Raw genomic sequence first — 21,557 nt, 5'->3', positions numbered from 1 at the left:
CAATTGGCCCAATGTCGTCCGGGTTTGGCCGGTGTAGGCCGTCATTGTAAATAAGTATTTGTTCTTAACGGACTTGCCTAATTAAAAAACATAGCCCCAACACACCTCACAGACACAGAGCAACCTCCACAGAAATATAATTAATAGAATGGGCTTGGAAACTCTGGCAATTTTACTGGTAAACTCATGGGTACGCTCGCAATGGCCGCCAGTCCACACATTATGCCATCATTGACTTGAATGGGGACGGCAGTTCTATTCCTTCTATTTCTATGGCAACCTCCCCCAGAGGATCACAGAGACCCTAACCACTCTAACACAACACTCTATAACTGTGCCAAAGGAGTGTACAGTCGGCTCTGTCCGTATACATGCCTGGACACCATTCATATTACTGTATATTACCGTAAGACACTTTGAAACTGTAGTTCACTGCACACATGTTGATGCATGGTACCCATATGTGAGGCAGCTATGGGTCAGAACGCTTGATGAAGCTCACGCGGTCAAGATGCACAGCTTGACTGATTAACCAACTCCACGCAAAGAGGCTGAACCCCCCCATGATGCTTGGTAACCCCCCCCCCCCCCCCCCCCATGATGCTTGGTAAACAGCATGTGGTTCTACCAGCCTAGAAATAGGAGGTCACATGATCAGTGGGAGAAAGACAACAATACTTCCCCATCCTTCTGCACAGGTGGCACAAAACAAACAAACATTTATAGTGCAAAAAATATGATCATATTGATTGTGATCGATTGACCGTGATCGATCCTTTTGACCACATACCTGTCATGGATCCTTCAGATAAGTAGGCCTGTAACAACATCTTATTATTATTATTATTATTATTATCTTGAAGGTTATTTATGTCACCGCTATGCTGGCTCCCCCTTAATGCTAGTCTGTCTGCTGCTGGTTTCTGTATGTCCATCTACCACCCCACCTCACCACCTCCATGCTGCCTCTCACCCTGGTCACTGCATACTCACCTCTCACCTCATAATTACACTAACTGTTACTATAATCTCACTCAGTCCCCATCCTCACATAGATCTATATAAGACCTTATGGAGTAAGGCTTATAAGTGGCTCAGTACCTTTAAAAACATTGATGGATGATGTTGATCCTCGTGGGATACACCCTCCTGCCATTTCAAGACCACATATCCACCATGCACTGGCATGATGTCCTATGCTAACTCACTTAGCATAACTACACACATAACTCACTTAGCATAACTACACATCATAACTCACTTAGCATAACTACACACCACAACTCACTTAGCATAACTACACACCATAACTCACTTAGCATAACTACACACCATAACTCACTTAGCATAACTACACACCATAACTCACTTAGCATAACTACACACCATAACTCACTTAGCATAACTACACACCATAACTCACTTAGCATAACTACACACCATAACTCACTTAGCATAACTACACATCATAACTCACTTAGCATAACTACACACCATAGCTCACTTAGCATAACTACACATCTTAACTCACTTAGCATAACTACACACATAACCCACTTAGCATAACTACACACCATAACTCACTTAGCATAACTACACACCACAACTCACTTAGCATAACTACACACCATAACTCACTTAGCATAACTACACATCATAACTCACTTAGCATAACTACACACCATAACTCACTTAGCATAACTACACACCATAACTCACTTAGCATAACTACACACCATAACTCACTTAGCATAACTACACACCATAACTCACTTAGCATAACTACACATCATAACTCACTTAGCATAACTACACACCATAACTCACTTAGCATAACTACACACCATAACTCACTTAGCATAACTACACATCATAACTCACTTAGCATAACTACACACCATAACTCACTTAGCACAGCCCTGCATTTTTCTGTCCTACCTACAGGAGGGGCTTGTTAGTGTATAACGTCTGAATGTATCAAAGTTATGGAGATGTTTTCACATGATAATGTACTAGTATTGTGACCTTCTATCTTATGGTTTAACCACACTGCTTTGCTGGTAACCTTTCCCCTAACCCAAATACCATTCCTCAGACATGGCTTTGCTGCCATCATACAGGAACAAACAGATATGCTGTGAGGTCATCAGTAAGGGACAACATGCTGCTGCTGACGTGTCTCTCCCTGCAGTCCAGTCCACTAACACAATGTTGTTTTGTGTTTTTGCAGACAGTTTCTTGATTCGGACATGCCTAGGTATATGATTTAAATCAAATCCCTCTTCTCCCATTCTATGATTCAATAAAATGATTGTCTATTTACTATTAGAAAACACATTTCTTTGTCATGTACCTGTAATATCTATTTTAATCTTTTCACTCTCACTCCATTTTAAACTCTAGTCATCCATCCATCATTCAGTTCCCATTGTTTTCCACTGTGGGTTGTGGCTCTCTCTCTCTCGCTCTCTCGCTCTCTCGCTCTCTCGCTCTCTCTCTCTCTCTCTCGCTCTCGCTCTCTCGCTCTCTCTCTCTCTCGCTCTCTCGCTCTCGCTCTCTCGCTCTCTCTCTCTCTCTCGCTCTCTCGCTCGGTCTCTCTCTCTCTCTCTCTCTCTCTCTCTCTCTCTCCCTCTCTCTCTCTCTCTCTCTCTCTCTCTCTCTCGCTCTCTCTCGCTCCTCCCCTGCTTTTTCCCCCCTTCTTTCTTTGTTGTTTCCTACTCTCCCTCTTTAGGAGATGTGAGGGACTGATATGCACCCCCCCCCCCCCCCCACCCCCCTGGATGTGTGTTTGTTGCTGAGCTGTTGTGGGTCTCAGGCATCGTCTCACGTCAGATGGTGTCAGATGGTGTCAGATGGTGTCAGATGGCGTCACTCCTACCTGACACTCCTCCCTCAACCGATCTGTCTTGTAGGACGTGGAACTCATCTAAAAAAAAATAAATCTAGATTTTGCACATCCGCCTAATACTAGTTCCTAATTCTGAAAATCACTCCTCTCTCAGTAGCTATGACGCACTGGCTGCTACGGCAACCCCTGCTCGATCAGCTGAGCAAACCTGCTCCGGCTAGCAGGCTAGTGCAAGCTTGTTTGAATGGCCATACGGTAGCTAGTTTGCCAGCTCGTTGATGAAGTTACGGGACTGTTCTCAGAAATCAGCATGTGCATCTGACTGACAGCTGGCACTGTGCCTCGCTGCTCTATAACAATTTGGCCAATGTGATGACATCACGGAGAGCAGTCAGCTGGGTTGTTGAACTCGGTGCACTTAATCACAGCAGCAGAAAGAAAAAAAATATCCTGAAAGCTAATTTGTGCATTAGCTAGAACTTCCAGTACAATAGCTAGGAGGGAGCTAAGTGCTAATGCTAATTCAGCATTGAGTGCGTTGTTAGAATCCCTGCCCTTCGTTTCATTTGGATTGATTTGAGACTGGTTCAGCCAGCAAGAATTTGCTGGCTGAACCAGAATTTCATATATACTGATTCTACCACCACAAAACACCCTTGCTAGATGTAGAATTAGGTAGTGAAGATTTGCTCATAAAAAAATAAAAAAAAGTCAATATTAGCTACAGGTTTATAGTTTTGGTAAGATTAACTCTTGACTCTTTTTGAGGATGAAAGGGGTTGTGTTAGAATGTTAGGACAGCATATTGTGCCAAACGTCTTTTAATGATTGTTTGTGAGTTATCAGACAGATCAGAGCAGACAGCCGTCGCACTATCTGACGTGAGACAACGGGGTCTGAGGCTGAAGTTAGGGCTGAAGGCTAGGGACTGGGGCTGGCTGGGACTGCTGGGTCTGGGGACTGGGGCTGGCTGGGACTGCTGGGTCTGGGGACTGGGGCTGGCTGGGACTGCTGGGTCTGGGGACTGGGGCTGGCTGGGACTGCTGGGTCTGGGGACTGGGGCTGGCTGGGACTGCTGGGTCTGGGGACTGGGGCTGAAAGCTGATGGTGTACTGGGGCTGCATGCACGGCTTGCTTTGCTTCCCACAGTATGTGCTGAACTTGGCTGGCTGTGTCTGTAGGAGGTGGGGCCAGCATTTTCAGCTTCTGTCTCCTCTTTGGCCGGTGCTTCTGTACAGGGACTTTTACAAAACAAGCTACAAGCCAGAATCTAGACATTTGAGGGTCATTCACGGGTCAACTACAGTCCATACTTTAACTGTTATTATTGACACTGTTACTGTCATCTTACACCTGGATGAAATATTAACCTGAACCAGCAGATTATTCTAGAAGGTTACAAATATGACCATTTGATGAGGTGAAACAAACATGAATTGTTCCCATTTACTGTTTCTTCACTCTGTTGATTTTCAACCTTTCACAAACCTCTGCATTGCCACTAGGGGGCAGTAATGATCGTGATTTCAGTTGGGTCCTGCTTAACCGGGCAGTTCAGTTTTTAGCATTGATAAAAACATATTTCCAAAAATAAACTTTGTAAACATTGTAAAGAGGTCCAAAATAATTTTAAGCTTTGGTATAAAGTAATGCAATTGACTTCTTTTGAAAACAATCAAGGCTTTAGAAAGAGACATACAAAGAAGCTGATAGCGTCTTACTAATGAAATGCATTTTTTGTTGATATTTCACAACTGGCTGCGGTACGCTGGAGGACCACGCTCTAAGAAAGTCATCCCAGAATAATATCTATTGGTCTCCGTGAAAACCGCTCAGAGAGTAGCCTCCCCACCCCAGGAGCCTAATCTAGTTCGCTACCCCAGGACTTAGACACAGTGTCCCTCCTCCCATCCCAACAACGACTGTTACACCACATCCTTCCAAGACTGCACAAAACAGATCTGGGACCAGGCTATGTCCCTCCCATCACATCCCAGCAAAAACGGGAACTGAGAGTTCCCTCCACTCTATGGTCCGCATCCCAAAATGGCACCCTATTCCCTATATAGTGCACTGCATTTGACCAGAGCCCTGTATGGGCCCAGATCAAAAAAGTAGTACACTAAAGAGGGGATAGGGTACCATTTGGGATGCGGGCCAACGAAGGCTGTAACGGCGCGTCCTTCCCATCAGATCCCAGCAACGGGGAAGGAGCTTCTCTGGGGAGCAGGAATACGGTGTTCCAGTAGGATTGCTCAGTGTTACTGAGGACTTGCTGTTCGTACGGAACACCTCGTTTACAGTATCCTGGCTGGCGGCCTGCGTCAGGGTGTTTCAGACCCTAACATTAAACTGGAATCCTGTAACCATTACATCAGCAGTAGATCTTTCCCCTTAACTCACTTCACTGGTTGTGCGTCCCCATTGTGGCACCCTATTCCCTATGTAGTGCACTACTTTTGACCAGGGAACTATTGGGCTCACAGGGCTCTGGTTAAAGGTAGTGAATTATATAGGGAATAGGGTGCCGTTTGGGACGTGGGCGACTTACTCAGTTCTCTCCGTTCGCTGCTGCTGTGTTGTGACATTTTTTCAAATCTCATTTTATGCCTCAGTGAGAACGAGCCCAAAACGGCAGAAACAAATGTGTGCACGTACTGAGCCAGGAGCTTCAAACGTCAGGCGGTTTACAGAGAAGAGACAGAAGGCAGAGAAAATAAAACGCTAGGAAATACCTCTTCCAAATGTGAATGAGAAGGTCTCCTATTAGGCCTGCTGTGTGTGTGTGTATGTGTGTGTGTGTGTGTGTGTGTGTGTGCTTTTGTGTGTGTGTGTGTGTGTGTGTGTTTTTGTGTGTGTGTGTGTGTGTGTGTGTGTGTTTTTGTGTGTGTGTGTGTGTGTTTTTTGTGTGTGTGTGAGTGTGTGTGTGTGTGTGTGTGCGTGTGTGTGTGTGCGTGTGCGTGTGCATGTGCGTGTGTGTGTGTGTGTGAGCAGCGAGGTGAGTAGTTGATTGGATGGAAGAGGCTACCCAATGGGCACACACTGGTTCAATCAACGTTGTTTCCAAGTCATTTCAATGACCCACTGGGTATACCTCCTCAAGGGCCATAGACTCAGCTGAAGCAGCTCTTCAAATCAAATCAAATGTTATTTGTCACATGCTTCATAAACAACAGGTGTAGACGAACAGTGAAATGCTTCCTTACGGTATAACAGCTATTCTCCTCCAGTGGGGAAGTGTTCAGTACCTCTCCGTCCTCTCTCCTCTTCTCCGTCCTCTCTCCTCTTCTCCGTCCTCTCTCCTCTTCTCCGTCCTCTCTCCTCTTCTCCGTCCTCTCTCCTCTTCTCCGTCCTTTCTCCTCTTCTCCGTCCTCTCTCCTCTTCTCCGTCCTCTCTCCTCTTCTCCGTCCTCTCTCCTCTTCTCCGTCCTCTCTCCTCTTCTCCGTCCTCTCTCCTCTTCTCCGTCCTCTCTCCTCTTCTCCGTCCTCTCTCCTCTTCTCCGTCCTCTCTCCTCTTCTCCGTCCTCTCTCCTCTTCTCCGTCCTCTCTCCTCTTCTCCGTCCTCTCTCCTCTGACAGACACACTGCTAGCTTTCCCACCAGGTCGTCAAAGTCCAAATGCCAACGGACGGCCTTCAACATCTGAACTTTATGAACGGGACGATTTTTGCCTCTTTAATGTCCTACAGAAACATTAGTTTCCTCTTACATTTCTCAGCTTGTATGAGCGTATTCAGATTTAAGGCCGTGCTGGGCGGCGGGTCAGAAACATAACTGGTTTCAATGTGTGATAATTTGCTCACGGGAAGACCTCATGTATCAATGTGTTGACTAAATCATGGAGGAGAAGGAGAGGGGGTGTAGGAGAAGGAGAGGGGGGTGGAGGAGAGGGGTGGAGGAGAAGGAGAGGGGGGTGGAGGAGTAGGAGGAGGAGAGGGGGTGGAGGAGAGGGGTGGAGGAGAAGGAGAGAGGGGTGGAGGAGAGGGGTGGAGGAGCAAGAGAAGGAGAAGGATAGGGGGGTGGAGGAGAGGGGTGGAGGAGAAGGAGGGGGGGGTGGAGGAGAGGGGTGGAGGAGAAGGAGAAGGAGAGGGGGGTGGAGGAGTAGGAGGAGGAGAGGGGGTGGAGGAGAGGGGTGGAGGAGAAGGAGAGGGGGGTGGAGGAGAGTGGTGGAGGAGAAGGAGAGGGGGGTGGAGGAGTAGGAGGAGGAGAGGGGGTGGAGGAGAGGGGTGGAGGAGAAGGAGAGGGGGGTGGAGGAGTAGGAGGAGGAGAGGGGGTGGAGGAGAGGGGTGGAGGAGAAGGAGAGGGGGGTGGAGGAGTAGGAGGAGGAGAGGGGGTGGAGGAGAGGGGTGGAGGAGAAGGAGAGGGGGGTGGAGGAGAGGGGTGGAGGAGAAGGAGAGGGGGGTGGAGGAGAGGGGTGGAGGAGAAGGAGAGAGGGGTGGAGGAGAGGGGGTGTAGGAGCAAGAGAAGGAGAAGGAGAGGGGGTGGAGGAGAAGGAGAGGGGGGTGGAGGAGTAGGAGGAGGAGAGGGGTGGAGGAGGAGGAGGAGGAGAGGGGGTGTAGGAGCAAGAGAAGGAGAAGGAGAGGGGGTGGAGGAGAGGGGTGGAGGAGAAGGAGAGGGGGGTGGAGGAGAGGGGTGGAGGAGAAGGAGAGAGGGGTGGAGGAGAGGGGGTGTAGGAGCAAGAGAAGGAGAAGGAGAGGGGGTGGAGGAGAGGGGTGGAGGAGAAGGAGAGGGGGGTGGAGGAGTAGGAGGAGGAGAGGGGGTGGAGGAGAAGGAGGAGGAGAGGGGGTGGAGGAGAAGGAGAGGGGGTGGAGGAGAAGGAGGAGGAGAAGGAGGAGGAGAGGGGTGGAGGAGAAGGAGAGGGGGGTGGAGGAGAAGGAGGAGGAGAGGGGGTGGAGGAGGAGGAGAGGGGTGGAGGAGAAGGAGAGGGGGGTGGAGGAGAAGGAGGAGGAGAGGGGGTGGAGGAGGAGGAGAGGGGAAGATGGTTCTGTTTCATCTGAAGCCATGTGAATTTAATTGACCTCCTCACCGGAGGATGTTTGATCTGAAGCTACTCACCAGAGCTCCTAACCAATTGTGCTATTTTGTGTGTGTTTTTTCGCGTTGTTTGTAACTTATTTTGTAAATAATGTTTCTGCCACCGTCTCTTATGACCGAAAAGAGCTTCTGGATATCAGGACAACGTATCTCACCTCGTACTGGACGAAGATGTTTTATTTAACGAGTCAGACGCGAAGGATTTTCTTCAGACACCCGACTAGGCCCAAATCCCATTTTTTTTCACATGAGAAAGAGACAGAGATTCCGGGGAAGTAGGTTGGGGTGCCTTGTAAGGATCAGACAGCGAGTGCGTAATCTGCCTCTACCATCAGACCTATACGTACAATCATTGGATAACAAAATACACGAACTAAGATCACAGATATCCTACCAACGGGACATTAAAAACTGTAGTATCTTATGTTTCACCGAGTCGTGGCTGAACGACAACATGGATAACATACAGCTGGCGGCATATATACGCTGCATCGGCAAGATAGAACAGCTGCCTCCGGTAAAACAAGGGGTGGCGGTCTGTGTATATTTGTAAACAACAGCTGGTGCATGAAATCTAATACTAAGGAAGTCTCTAATTTTTGCTCGCCTGAGGTAGAGTATCTCATGATAAGCTGTAGACCACACTATTTACCAAGACAGTTTTCATCTATATTTTTCATAGCCGTCTATTTACCACCACAAACCGATGCTGGCACTAAGATTGCACTCAATGAGCTGTATAAGGCCATAAGCAAACAGGAAAACGCTCATCTAGAGGCAGCGCTCCTAGTGGCCGGGGACTTTAATGAAGGGAAACTTAAATCCGTTTTACCTAATTTCTACCAGCATGTCACATGTGCAACCAGAGGAAAATAACTCTAGACCACCTTTACTCCACACACAGAGACGCGTACAAAGCTCTCTCTCGCCCTCCATTTGGCTAATCTGACCATAACTCTATCCTCCTGATTCCTGCTAACAAGAAAAAACTAAAGCAGGAAGCTGCAGTGACTCGGTCAATAAAGAAGTGGTCAGATGACACAGATGCTAAGCTACAGCACTGTTTTGCTAGCACAGACTGGAATATGGTCTGGGATTCTTCCGATGGCATTGAGGAGTACACCACATCAGTCACTGGCTTCATCAATAAGTGCATCGATGACGTCGTCCCCTCAGTGGCCGTACGTAATCCCCAACCAGAAGCCATGGATTACAGGCAACATCTGCACTGAGCTAAAGGGTAGAGCTGCCGCTTTCAAGAAACGGGACTCTAACCCGGACGCTTATAAGAAATCCCGCTATGCCCTCTGACAAACCATCCAACAGGCAAACAGTCAATACAGGACTAAGATTGAATCGTACTACACCGGCTCCGACGCTCGTCAGATGTGGCAGGGCTTGTAAACTATTACAGACTACAAAGGGAAGCACAGCCGTGAGCTGCCCAGTAACACGAGCCTACCAGACGAGCTAAATCACTTCTATGCTAGCTTCGAGGCAAGCAACACTGAATAATGCATTAGAGCATCAGCTGTTCCGGATGACTACGTGATCACGCTCTCCATAGTCGATGTGAGTAAGACTTTTAAGCAGGTCAACATTCACAAGACCGCAGGGCCAGATGAATTACCAGGATGTGTACTCCGAGCATGCGCTGACCAACTGGCAAGTGTCTTCACTGACATTTTCAACATGTCCCTGACTGAGTCTGTAATACCAACATGTTTCAAGCAGACCATCATAGTCCCTGTGCACAAAAACACTAAGGTAACCTGCCTAAATGACTACCGACCCATAGCACTCACGTTTGTAGCCATGAAGTGCTTTGAAAGGCTGGTCATGGCTGACATCAATACCATAATTCCAGAAACCCTAGACCCACTCCAATTCACATACCGCCCCAACAGATCCACAGATTATGCAATCTCTATTGCACCCCACACTGCCCTTTCCCACCTGGACAAGAGGAACACCTACGTGAGAATGCTATTCATTGACTACAGCTCAGCGTTCAACACCATAGTGCCCTCAAAGCTCATCACTAAGCTAAGGACCCTGGAACTAAACACCTCCCTCTGCAACTGGATCCTGGACTTCCTGACGGGCCGCCCCCAGGTGGTGAGGGTAGGTAACAACACATCTGCCATGCTGATCCTCAACACAGGGGCCCCTCAGGGGTGAGTGCTCAGTCCCCTCCTGTACTCCCTGTTCACCCATGACTGCATGGCCAGGCATGACTCCAACACCATCATTAAGTTTGCCGACGACACAACAGTGGTAGGCCTGATCACCGACAACTATGAGACAGCCTATATGGAGGAGGTCAGACACCTGGCCGTGTGGTGTCAGGATAAGAACCTCTCCTTCAACATGATCAAGACAAAGGAGATGATTGTGGACTACAGGAAAAAAAGAGGACTGAGCCCCCCATTCTCATCGACGGGGCTGTAGTGAAACAGGTTGAGAGCTTCAAGTTCCTTGGTGTCCACATCACCAACAAACTATCATGGTCCAAACACACCAAGACAGTCGTGGAGAGGCTACGACAAAGCCTATTCCCCCTCAGGAGACTGAAAAGATTTGGCATGAGTCCTCAGATCCTCAAAAGGTTATACAGGACCTCTATACCAGGCGGTGTTGTCAAGGACTCCAGCCACCCTAGTCATAGACTGTTCTCTCTGCTACTGCACGGCAGGTTGTACCGGAGCGCCAAGTCTAGGTCCAAAAGGGTTCTTAACAGCTTCTACCCCCAAGCCATAAGACTCCTGAACAGATAATCATGGCTACCTGGACTATTTGCATTGTCTCTCCCACCCCACCCCCTCTTTTTACGCTGCTGCTACTCTGTTTACTATCTATGCATAGTCACTTTAACTCTACCCACATGTACATATTACCTCAATTACCTCTACTAACCGGTGCCCCCGCACATTGACTCTGTACCGGTACCCCCTGTATATAGCCTCCCAACTGTTATTTCCCATTGACTCTGTACCGGTACCCCCTGTATATAGCCTCCCTACTGTTATTTTATTTTACTGCTGCTCTTTAATTATTTATATTTTTTACTTATCTATTTTTTACTTAACACTTTTTTTTCTTCTTAAAACTGCATTGTTGGTTAAGGGCTTGTAAAGAAGCATTTTACTGTAAAGTCTACACCTGTTGTATTCGGCACATGTGGCAAATAAAATTTGATTTGATTTGGGAACTACTTCAAGACTGTTGGAAAAGCATTCCAGGTGAACCTGGTTGAGAGAATGCCAAGAGTGTGCAAAGCTGTCATCAAGGCAAAGGGTGGCTATTTGAAGAATCTCAAATATAAAATATATTTTGATTTGATTAACACTTTTTTGGTTACTACATGATTCCATATGTGTTATTTCATAGTTTTGAGGTCTTCACTATTATTCTATAATGTAGAAAATAGTAAAAAAATAAAGATAAACCCTTGAATGAGTAGGTGTGTCTAAAACCTTTGACTGGTACTGTAACTTACTACCACTACAGATTACAACTGGAGGGGTAGATCACATAATTAGATAGAGCACTGTAATGTCTATGCGTCTCTCTGTTGGGTTGAGATGAGGTGGATGACAACTAAACTGAGTGAAGATAGCATGAGAGGGATCTGAGGGTTCTGTCCTCAGAATTCTATAGAACACAGAAATAATATTTCATCCCTGTGGGTCTATTGATCCATTGTTACTAAGGTGTTCTAGAACAGACAAGGTGTACAGTTAAAAAGAACAGTACATTCTGGTGTTCAAATCAAATGTGTTCACTGATTTGAAATCACACACTGATCATCATTGTGATCAGGAGATCAACATATTGTAAGTAATGGAGGGGGAAATGTAGCCTGGTCCCAGTTGACGAGATGACACAAACAGCTCTGGGACCAGGCTAGGGAGAAATACACCTGTCCTGTCACTCTCCATCACAACAATGCTCACAACCACACCAGACTCTCTTCCTGACTCTCACCTTTCATCCGGTTCTCTCCTTCCTCCTTTCTCAAAGCATCTCCTTGGGAATAGACCATAGGTATTTCTCCTCACCCCTGTCCTGTCCTGTCCTGTCCTCTCCTCTCCTCCCCTCATCTCCTCTCCCCCTCTCCTGTCCTCTCCTCTGTCGGTCTCTCATCACCCTTTCTTTCTTTCGTTCTGTGCTGATCAAGTCATCGTTCCTCGTGGTATTGTGAGATGACCTATGTCTGAACTGTTCTGTTGCATGCTATTTACTGTCTTTATCCCCAAATGTCTTTATTGGATGTGTCTTTTAAAAAAGCAATGTTGTTATTTTAATCTTGCAATCAAACAATACCTTTTCTCAATAGTATTTTAGACACACGTACAGTAGGCTACATATTCCTGACAGAGAGAATGTCTAGAATAGATAGGAGGATCAGGGTTTGTTTTTCCTTCGGTAAGCTAATGCTAACTAACACAAATGCTATTACCACTAATGCTAACTAACACAATGATATTACCTCTAATGCTAACTAACACAATGATATTACCACTAATGCTAACTAACACGATGCTATTACCACTAACGCTAACCAACACGATGCTATTACCACTACTGCTAACTAACACAATGCTATTACCACTAATGCTAACTAACACAATGATATTACCACTAATGCTAACTAACACGATGCTATTACCACTAACGCTAACCAACACGATGCTATTACCACTACTGCTAACTAACACAATGCTATTACCACTAATGCTAACTAACACAATGCTATTACCACTAATGCTAACTAACACGATGCTATTACCACTACTGCTAACTAACACAATGCTGTTACCACTAATGCTAACTAACACAATGATATTACCACTAATGCTAACTAACACGATGCTATTACCACTAATGCTAACCAACACAATGCTATTACCACTACTGCTAACTAACACAATGCTGTTACCACGAATGCTAACTAACACAATGCTATTACATCACACACACAGTAGCGATAACTTGTAGCTGTAACTAAGAATACCTCTAAATAATTAAAATATATCCTCTATTAGCTCAACAAAGCAAACCCTTTTCAGATATTTGTGACACGTACCAACACGACTATTCAGAAAAAACTGACATATACTCCAACAGTAGAGTAGGTTTCATAATCTGTTTGGAAGTAGTATTCATCAGAGACAGACAGACCAGACACCACTATGTCTCAGTGTTCAGACAAGGAGGTCCCTGCATGGTTAACTCCTCTCCTCCCTCCATCAGGACATTCTATCGCTTCGAGGCTGCCTGGGACAGCGCCATGCACAACTCCCTCCTCCTGAACCGTGTCACTCCCTACGGAGAGAAGATCTACATGACCTTGTCGGCCTACCTAGAGGTAACATATTACACAGTGGTATACAGTACGTAGTATATCGTTGTATATAGTGTTATATAAATGACCTTTGTCGGCCTACCTGGAGGTAACATATTATATAGTTAATAATACAATATATTCGATTTATCAGACGCTTTTATCCTAATCAAGCGGGAATCGAACCCATGACGTTGCAAGCACCGTGCTCTACCTTCTGAGCCACAGAGGACCACATATAGTTCTACAGTTATACTGTACCTCTACATGATCCTTCCTGCCTATCGCGAGGTAACACTAGATCCACAAAGACCAGCTGAGAAAATCTAGACTCTTCTCATAATGACTGGTTCAGATTTTGTCAGTTGCGTTTCGGATTTTAGAACTATGGAACCACAACAATATGTCGTTTTTTTTTTCTCCCACAAGGCCAAACTGTCAGACTGTTTAAACTGTACATCACCCTGTTGGTTGATCTGAATCTGGAGATACTGTATAACCACATTGGCATTAGTTAAGGCTCCATGCTCTCAGACTGCTGACCTCTCAGGAAGACTTTAGTTACTTACTGTAACTGTTTCAGAAATGATCCCTGCACTTCACTTACAGTACTATCCAAAATGATCCCGTCTGTATCTGGACTTACTGACTGTATCTGGACTTACTGACTGTATCTGGACTTACTGACTGTATCTGGACTTACTGACTGTATCTGATGTTATGATCTAAGAGGCAGAGAGATGAGCTTTAAACCCTTTTCCTTTCTTTAGATGGAGAACTGCACTCAGCCAACAGTCATAACCAAAGATTTCTGCATGGTGTTCTACTCTCGAGACGCTAAACTCCCTGCCTCCCGCTCCATCCGAAACCTGTTTGGCACAGGAAGCCTGAGGGCAGCGGAGGGGTGAGTTGAACATCTAATTATTATTAGCAGAAACATTCCTAGAAGATGATGGTTAAATCAATGGAAACAATGGAAACAATCCCATTAGCTGTGTCTGTTCTCTGTCTGTCTTTCTCTCTGCAGTAACCGGGTGACAGGTGTGTACGAGGTCAGCCTATGTCACCTGGCCGATCATGGGAGTCCAGGTGAGACACTTTCTCCATCGCCTCTCCTCACTGTTTGTGTGTCTATGTGTGTATTTGACATTGACGACATTGCAGTCAGACTGCAAAGAATGACTGAGCCACAAACCTCCTAGCATCCTGAAAAGCTACTCATTACGTGACCAAGATGAATGATTCTGCCTTGCCTTGCTCAAACGGGATCCCCTCAGATATGCTGCATCACTGCTTCCCCCTTCACCCTTGACCTCTCGTGACCCCCCCCCCCCCCCCCCTACCCACCCAGGTATGCAGAGGAGAAGTCGACGGGTGCTGGACACCTCGGTGGCGTACGTCCGCGGGGAGGAGAACCTGGCTGGGTGGAGACCTCGCAGTGACAGCCTCATCCTGGACCACCAGTGGGAGCTGGAGAAACTCAGCCTCCTGCAGGAGGTGTGTTGTACTACACCCTACACCCTATACAGTGCCTTCAGAATGTACTCAGATCCCTTGATTTATTCCACATTTTGTTGTTACAGCCTGAATTCAAAATGGATTAAACATATTTAATTTCTCACCCATCTACAAACAATACCCCATAATGACAAAGTGAAAACATGTTTTTAGAAATGTTAGCAAATTGTAGTAAACTACTAGTTAACTACAGAAATATCTAATTTACTTAAGTATTCTCACCCCGAGTCAACACAGTGGTTATTCCTTTAAAAGTTGCATCATACCGCAGCACAGCTTGGTATGGCATGTTAGAGTGCATGACGTCATGGTATTTTACTGTCAGCCATTGTTGCCATTAATGCTAGTTTGACCACCAGAGGGCATCTTTGAGAAGCTAAGTTATTGAAATTACACGGAGCTGTAGGCCTAAGAGTGCTGTTTACTGTAGCTGTTTTAATTTACTTATCAGCATAAAGGCCTACTTCAATATACAGTATATCAATCAATCATTCATTTGTGCATGCCATCACACAGCATACAATTCATCCATGTCTTTAAAAACAGTCAAGCATTTTAGTTATAAAAACGAAATAACAAAGGGAGCCTTGAATAATTAAACAATGAATAAACTGCAACATGTCGGCTAAAGCAATTTAATTCACGAATGCATTTGACTGTTTTTAATATTGGCTGCACTAGAGACTTAATTTTTGTTGTTGTTGTTAGAACAGACTATATGGGATTGATTATAATTTGTTTGTAAATTATTCCTGTATTTGTTGTGCAGTTTATACTGTTAGAAATGTAGCTTGATTAAATGGTTAATATTATGGTGTTTCTATTTAAAGAAAAACAAAAATGCATTTTACTTAGCCTATGTAGGCCTCAGGGTGTCCGTTAGGAACATATGGCGCTGTACAACGTGACTGGTCGGGAGTAGCTTAGTGGTAGTTTAGTGGGTAAGAGCGTTGTGCCTGTAACCGAAAGGTCGCTGGTTCTAATCCCCGAGCCGACTAGGTGAAAAATCTGTCGGTGTGCCCTTGAGCAAGGTACTTAACACTAATTGCTCCTGTGAGTTGCTCTGCGTAAGAGCGTCTGCTAAATGACTAAAAAGGTAAAATGTAAAAATGAGTAGGACTCGAATACTAAGTGACTGTGAGTGAAGAACAAAATAATCCTAACATTTCCACACACTAACCAATACCCAAACTGAGATTCACTGAAAATACAAATCTGATTGGTTTATCAAGACCAGTCCACATGCTTGTCTCAAAGCAGCGCGAAAAACGGTGCTGAATTAGTTGACCACACGCGAGTAGGCTATTGCTTCAAATCCTATTACAACAATTGGATGACTTTGGGTGTTTCAGTAAGCAACAATTTTGTTGCCTTCAATTGCATTAGCATACTTTATTCCAATATTTATGTCATTCAGTGATATTTAGTCCCATAGTAATTCGATATGGATCCATCCAGATGTGGTTAGAAAACAGTGCATGTGGTGGGCTATGCAAAGAGATGGGTGAAGTGAACATTCATTGTGGTCCTCTGTAGCTCAATTGGTAGAGCATGGCGCTTGTAACGCCAGGGTAGTGGGTTCGATCCCCGGGACCACCCATACGTAAAAATTTATGCACACATGACTGTAAGTCGCTTTGGATAAAAGCGTCTGCTAAATGGCATATTATTATTATATATATATATTATATTAATTAATACATTTAAAGTCCCTAAACTCAGCAAGAGTCTATTGTCTTGCTGATAGCCCATCAAGGGCGGATTGCTTCTTTTGTATTCCAATGTATTGGAAAGACTGCTGACTGATTTCCACCTGGCCCACAGCGTTGTTCTCCGCCCGACTCTCTACCAATGCCACCAGATTATTCTCTCTATTGTTGTTATCTACAGTGCCTTTCAAAAGTATTCATCCCCCTTCGAGTTTTTCCTATTTTGTTGCATTACAACCTGTAATTTAAATTGATTTTTATTTTGGATTTCATGTAATGGAAATACACAAAATAGTCAAAATCCGTGAAGTGAAATGAAAAAAATAACTTGTTTCAAAAAATGTGAACAAAAATATAATGGAAAAGTGGTGCGTGCATATGTATTCAGCCCCTTTACTATAAAGCCCCTAAATAAGATCTGGTGCAGCCAATTACCTTCAGAAGTCACATAATTAGTTAAATAAAGTCCACCTGTGTGCAATCTAAGTGTCACATGATCTCAGTATATATACACCTGTTCTGAAAGGCCCCAGAGTCTGCAACACCACTAAGCAAGTAGTACCACCAAGCAAGCGGCACCATGAAGACCAAGGAGCTCTCCAAACAGGTCAGGGACAAAGTTGTGGAGAAGTACAGATCAGGGTTGGGTTATAAAAAACTATCAGAAACTTTGAACATCCCACGGAGCACCATTTAAATCCATTATTTAAAAAATTGAAAGAATATGGCACCACAACAAACCTGCCAAGAGAGGGCCGCCCAACAAAACTCCCAGACCAGGCAAGGAAGGCATTAATCAGAGAGGCATCAAAGAGACCAAAGATAACCCTGAAGGAGCTGCAAAGCTCCACAGCGGAGATTGGAGTATCTGTCCATAGGACCACTTTAAGCCGTACACTCCACAGAGCTGGGCTTTACAGAAGAGTGGCCAGAAAAAAGCCATTGCTTAAAGAAAAAAATAAGCAAACACGTTTGGTGTTCGCCAAAAGGCATGTGGGAGTCTCCCCAAACATATGGAAGAAGGTACTCTGGTCAGATGAGACTAAAATTGAGCTTTTTGGCCATCAAGGAAAACACTATATCTGGCGCAAACCCAACACCTCTCATCACCCCGAGAACACCATCCCCACAGTGAAGCATGGTGGTGGCAGCATCATGCTGTGGGGATGTTTTTCATCGGCAGGGGGTGAATACTTTCACAAGCCACTGTATTCGGCGTCATTCCACAAGTAAATGTAATAAATTAAACACCTACATTAAATAGCTCAGGTCTTGGAAATATGTGAAACCTTCTTATTTTTTTATTTTTTTGTGTTTTATAGCTTCGCCATCAACTTGTTAATTTAGCAGACATAACTTGCATAAATTCAGTCAAAACATATATTTTAAGAATATAATGGAATATAACAGACCATTTTAGTTTCTCTTAGAATAAAAACCTTACAGTGCAACAACAGTTTTAGTAATAATTTAAGTTTAAGTTTAAGTAATAAGCTACGGTCCAGTTACAATTTCTTCTGACAAAGTAGAAACCAAAAAAAGTGTATTTTTGTTAGTGTGCGCACGGGACAGAGGAAGAGCAATTCTGACACTATTGTTCTAAATTCAATCACTCTCTTCTTCTTCATCCTCATCATTCAGTTGTAATACATTTTGTCACTCCTGTTCAACAACTCCAAATCGCTTTTGCATCTGCTCTAATTATATAACTTGAAATAACACTATATAGGTTAATGAAATAATTGAACGTAAAAATGTGATTATTTATTAGACTAGTGGATATACAGTACCAGTCAAAAGTTTGGACACATCTACTCATTCAAGGGTTTTTCTTTATTTGGACTATTTTCTACATTGTAGAATAATAGTGAAGACATCAAAACTATGAAATAACACATATGGAATCATGTAGTAAACAAAAAAAGTGTTAAACAAATTAAAGTATATTTTATATTTGAGAATCTTAAAATAACCCCCCTTTGCCTTGATGACAGCTTTGCACACTCTTGGCATTCTCTCAACCAGCTTCACCTGGAATGCTTTTCCAACAGTCTTGAAGGAGTTCCCACATATGCTGAGCACTTGTTGGCTGCTTTTCCTTCACTCTGCGGTCCGACTCATCCCAAACCATCTCAATTGGGTTGAGGTTGGGGGATTGTGGAGGCCAGGTCATCTGATGCAGCACTCCATCACTCTCCTTCTTGGTCAAATAGCCCTTACACAGCCTGGTGGTGTGTTGGGTCATTGTCCTGTTGAAAAACAAATGATAGTCCCACTAAGCCCAAACCAGATGGGATGGCATATCGCTGTAGAATGCTGTGGTAGCCATGCTGGTTAAGTGTGCCTTGAGTTCTAAAAAAAATCACAGACAGTGTCACCAGCTAAGCACCCCCACACCATAACACCTCCTCCTCCATGCTTTATGGTAGGAACTACACATGCGGAGATCATCTGTTTACCTACACTGCGTCTCACAAAGACACAGTGGTTGGAACCAAAAATCTACAATTCTGACTCCAGACCAAAGGACACATTTCCACCGGTCTAATGTCCATTGCTCGTGTTTCTTGGCGCATTGGTGTCCTTTAGTAGTGGTTTCTTTGCAGTAATTCGACCATGAAGACCTGATTCACACAGTCCCCTCTGAACAGTTGATGTTGAGATGTGTCTGTTACTTGAAGTCTGTGAAGCATTTATATTGGCTGCAATTTCTGAGGCTGGTAACTCTAATGAACTTATCCTCTGCAGCAGAGGTAACTCTGGGTCTTCCATTCCTGTGGCGGTCCTCATGAGAGCCAGTTTCATCATAGCGCTTGATTGTTTTTGTGACTGCACTTGAAGAAACTTTCAAAGTTCTTGAAATTTTCGGGAATTGATTGACCTTCATTTCTTAAAGTAATGATGGACTGTCGTTTCTCTTTGCTTATTTGAGCTGTTCTTGCCATAATATGGACTTGGTCTTTTACCAAATGTAGAAAATAGTAAAAATTAAGAAAGACCCTGGAATGAGTAGGTGTGTCCAAACTTTTGACTGGTACTGTAAGTATTTTAGACATATCATGTGAATAAGGCCTCATGTAAATTATTTTCAAAAGCACAAGAGTTACCGTTGCATGACAAACAGGTGCTGATAGATTACAATATAATTGATCTGTCAGTTTGGAACAGTGTAAACAATACTAAATCAAGTCTAAGTAATACCACAGAGTCTGTTCTAATGAAAAAATGTGTAAAGCCTTTAATACAGCATAGCAAAGTTTAAAAACAGCCAGATTTGTGAAATTGCTTCATGACATTTTGTGGTTGCATGAGGCTTGGTGATCACAAACACTCACATAGGCAACAGAAGCAGGGACAGCATAGGGCTGAGTGACTCACTCATTCCTGGCTTTCGTTCAAAATAAGTTATATTATAATGCAGGGTTAAAGGCACATTCTTTTCTGATTGTCTTTAGCATGCAGTCTCTCCTCTCGCTACAGCTAATTTCATTTGAAATGTTATGTGGATTATAATAAATTAATATATTTGTAGGGGTTGATGCATTTTTCGTTAGGGTAAATCTGGTCTGTGATATTGAGTTAGAAATGTAAACCTTTAGAGGACTTAAGCATCGAATACAAGTTGCAAGTTTGCCCTTTTTTGGCCGTTAGGCTACACTTTACAATAGGACTCAACTCTGACTGACCGCAGCATCTATCAGTAGTCTAAACTGTGGCACAAACTGGGGGATTCTTCACACCTAGCCGAGCTATTAGTCTTTTTGTAAATGAATGGAGGTGTGAATGTTTCAGTCAGTCTCTCTCCTATCGCACTAAAAAATCAGCTGACGGGTGGTCCCGGAGTTGAGAGAGAATAGCCGACTAAATAAGCCAAGCCTAAATGAATACATTAAATTGTCTAAATAAAGGAGTACATTTCATAACTAATTGAAGTAGCTCAGATCTTGAAAATATGGGCAACCCTTTTACCTCTCCCTATCCTCGCTGGACTCTCTTTAATAATATAGTAATAATAATATGCCATTTTGAAACTTTTGTTATTGACCAAATACTTATTTTCCACCATAATTTGCAAATAAATTCATTAAAAATCCTACAATGTGATTTTCTGGAGAAAAAAAATTCTCTCAATTTGTCTGTCATAGTTGACGTGTACCTATGATGAAAATTACAGGCCTCTCTCATCTTTTTAAGTGGGAGAACTTGCACAATTGGTGGCTGACTAAATACTTTTTTTCCCCCACTGTAATAATAATAATAATATGCCATTTAGCCAAACATCTTTCATTCCGTTTCTTCTTCACATCAGCAAAGAAGGACTTCGTGTTTCAGAAATTAACTTTAAATAGAGGGGCTATCACTCTTTCACACTGTGGTAAATAAAGCCAGTTTGTTATTTAGAATTATGTCTGTCTGTTTTTAGTGGGAGAGAAACCAAAAGCCCGCTGTGCCTATTTTTCAAAAAAATCATCAGTCCACTTGTCAAGTGTAATTGCGGCATTGTATTTACCCAAGTTCTCTCTCAACTCCGGGACCACCCGCCAGCTATTTTTTGTTGTTGTTGCCTGATGCAGGAATCTAGTGCCAGAGAAGAGAGACTCTTGGACTAAGACATTCACACCTCCATTAACTTAGTGTAACCGGTGTGAAAAGGCTAGCTAGTTAGCGGTGCGCGCTAGTAGCGTTTCAATCGGTGACGTCACTCGCTCTGAGACCTTGAAGTAGTTGTTTCCCTTTGCTCTGCAAGGGCCGCGGCTTTTGTGGAGCGACGGGTAACGGTGCTTCAAGGGTGACTGTTGTCGATGTATTGCAGAGGGTCCCTGGTTCAAGCCCAGGTAGGGGCGAGGAGAGGGACGGAAGCAACACTGTTACATAACAATTTGTGTCACAGTTCAGACTACCGATAGATCAGCGTTCTGACTCCCCCTTGTGGTAGTGTGGTGCAATGACAGAATGACGCAATTTACCACAATCTGCCACCATCTACCACAAATGGTTGCGGCATAAGCTCAACATTTTTCATTTATTGAGGAACCACTGTACTTTGTAGAAGCACCTTTGGCAGTGATTAAAGCTTTGAGTCGTCTTTGGTATGTCTGTATC

At 44.2% G+C, this 21,557-nt stretch overlaps 1 protein-coding gene across 1 annotated transcript in view; it reads left to right on the top strand.

Moving 5' to 3' along the window:
* The window catches only part of LOC311124021 (kinesin-like protein KIF1A), a gene marked incomplete at its 5' end in the record, with an annotated part of 71,424 nt that overhangs the window by 31,436 nt on the left and 18,431 nt on the right, over positions 1–21,557 (top strand). Inside the window, 5 exons of the mRNA XM_084198241.1 lie at positions 2,231–2,257; positions 13,137–13,251; positions 13,998–14,131; positions 14,255–14,316; positions 14,579–14,724. Of these exons, the coding sequence (XP_084054367.1) occupies positions 2,231–2,257; positions 13,137–13,251; positions 13,998–14,131; positions 14,255–14,316; positions 14,579–14,724 (484 nt within the window). The remainder of the gene's footprint in view (positions 1–2,230; positions 2,258–13,136; positions 13,252–13,997; positions 14,132–14,254; positions 14,317–14,578; positions 14,725–21,557) is intronic.

This window comes from Coregonus lavaretus, assembly GCF_964263955.1.
Source record: "Coregonus lavaretus genome assembly, contig: HAP1_SCAFFOLD_1363, whole genome shotgun sequence".
NCBI lineage: Eukaryota > Metazoa > Chordata > Actinopteri > Salmoniformes > Salmonidae > Coregonus > Coregonus lavaretus.
The sequence above is the reverse complement of the archived record's forward strand: the minus strand, read 5'-3'. Positions and strand labels throughout refer to the sequence as shown.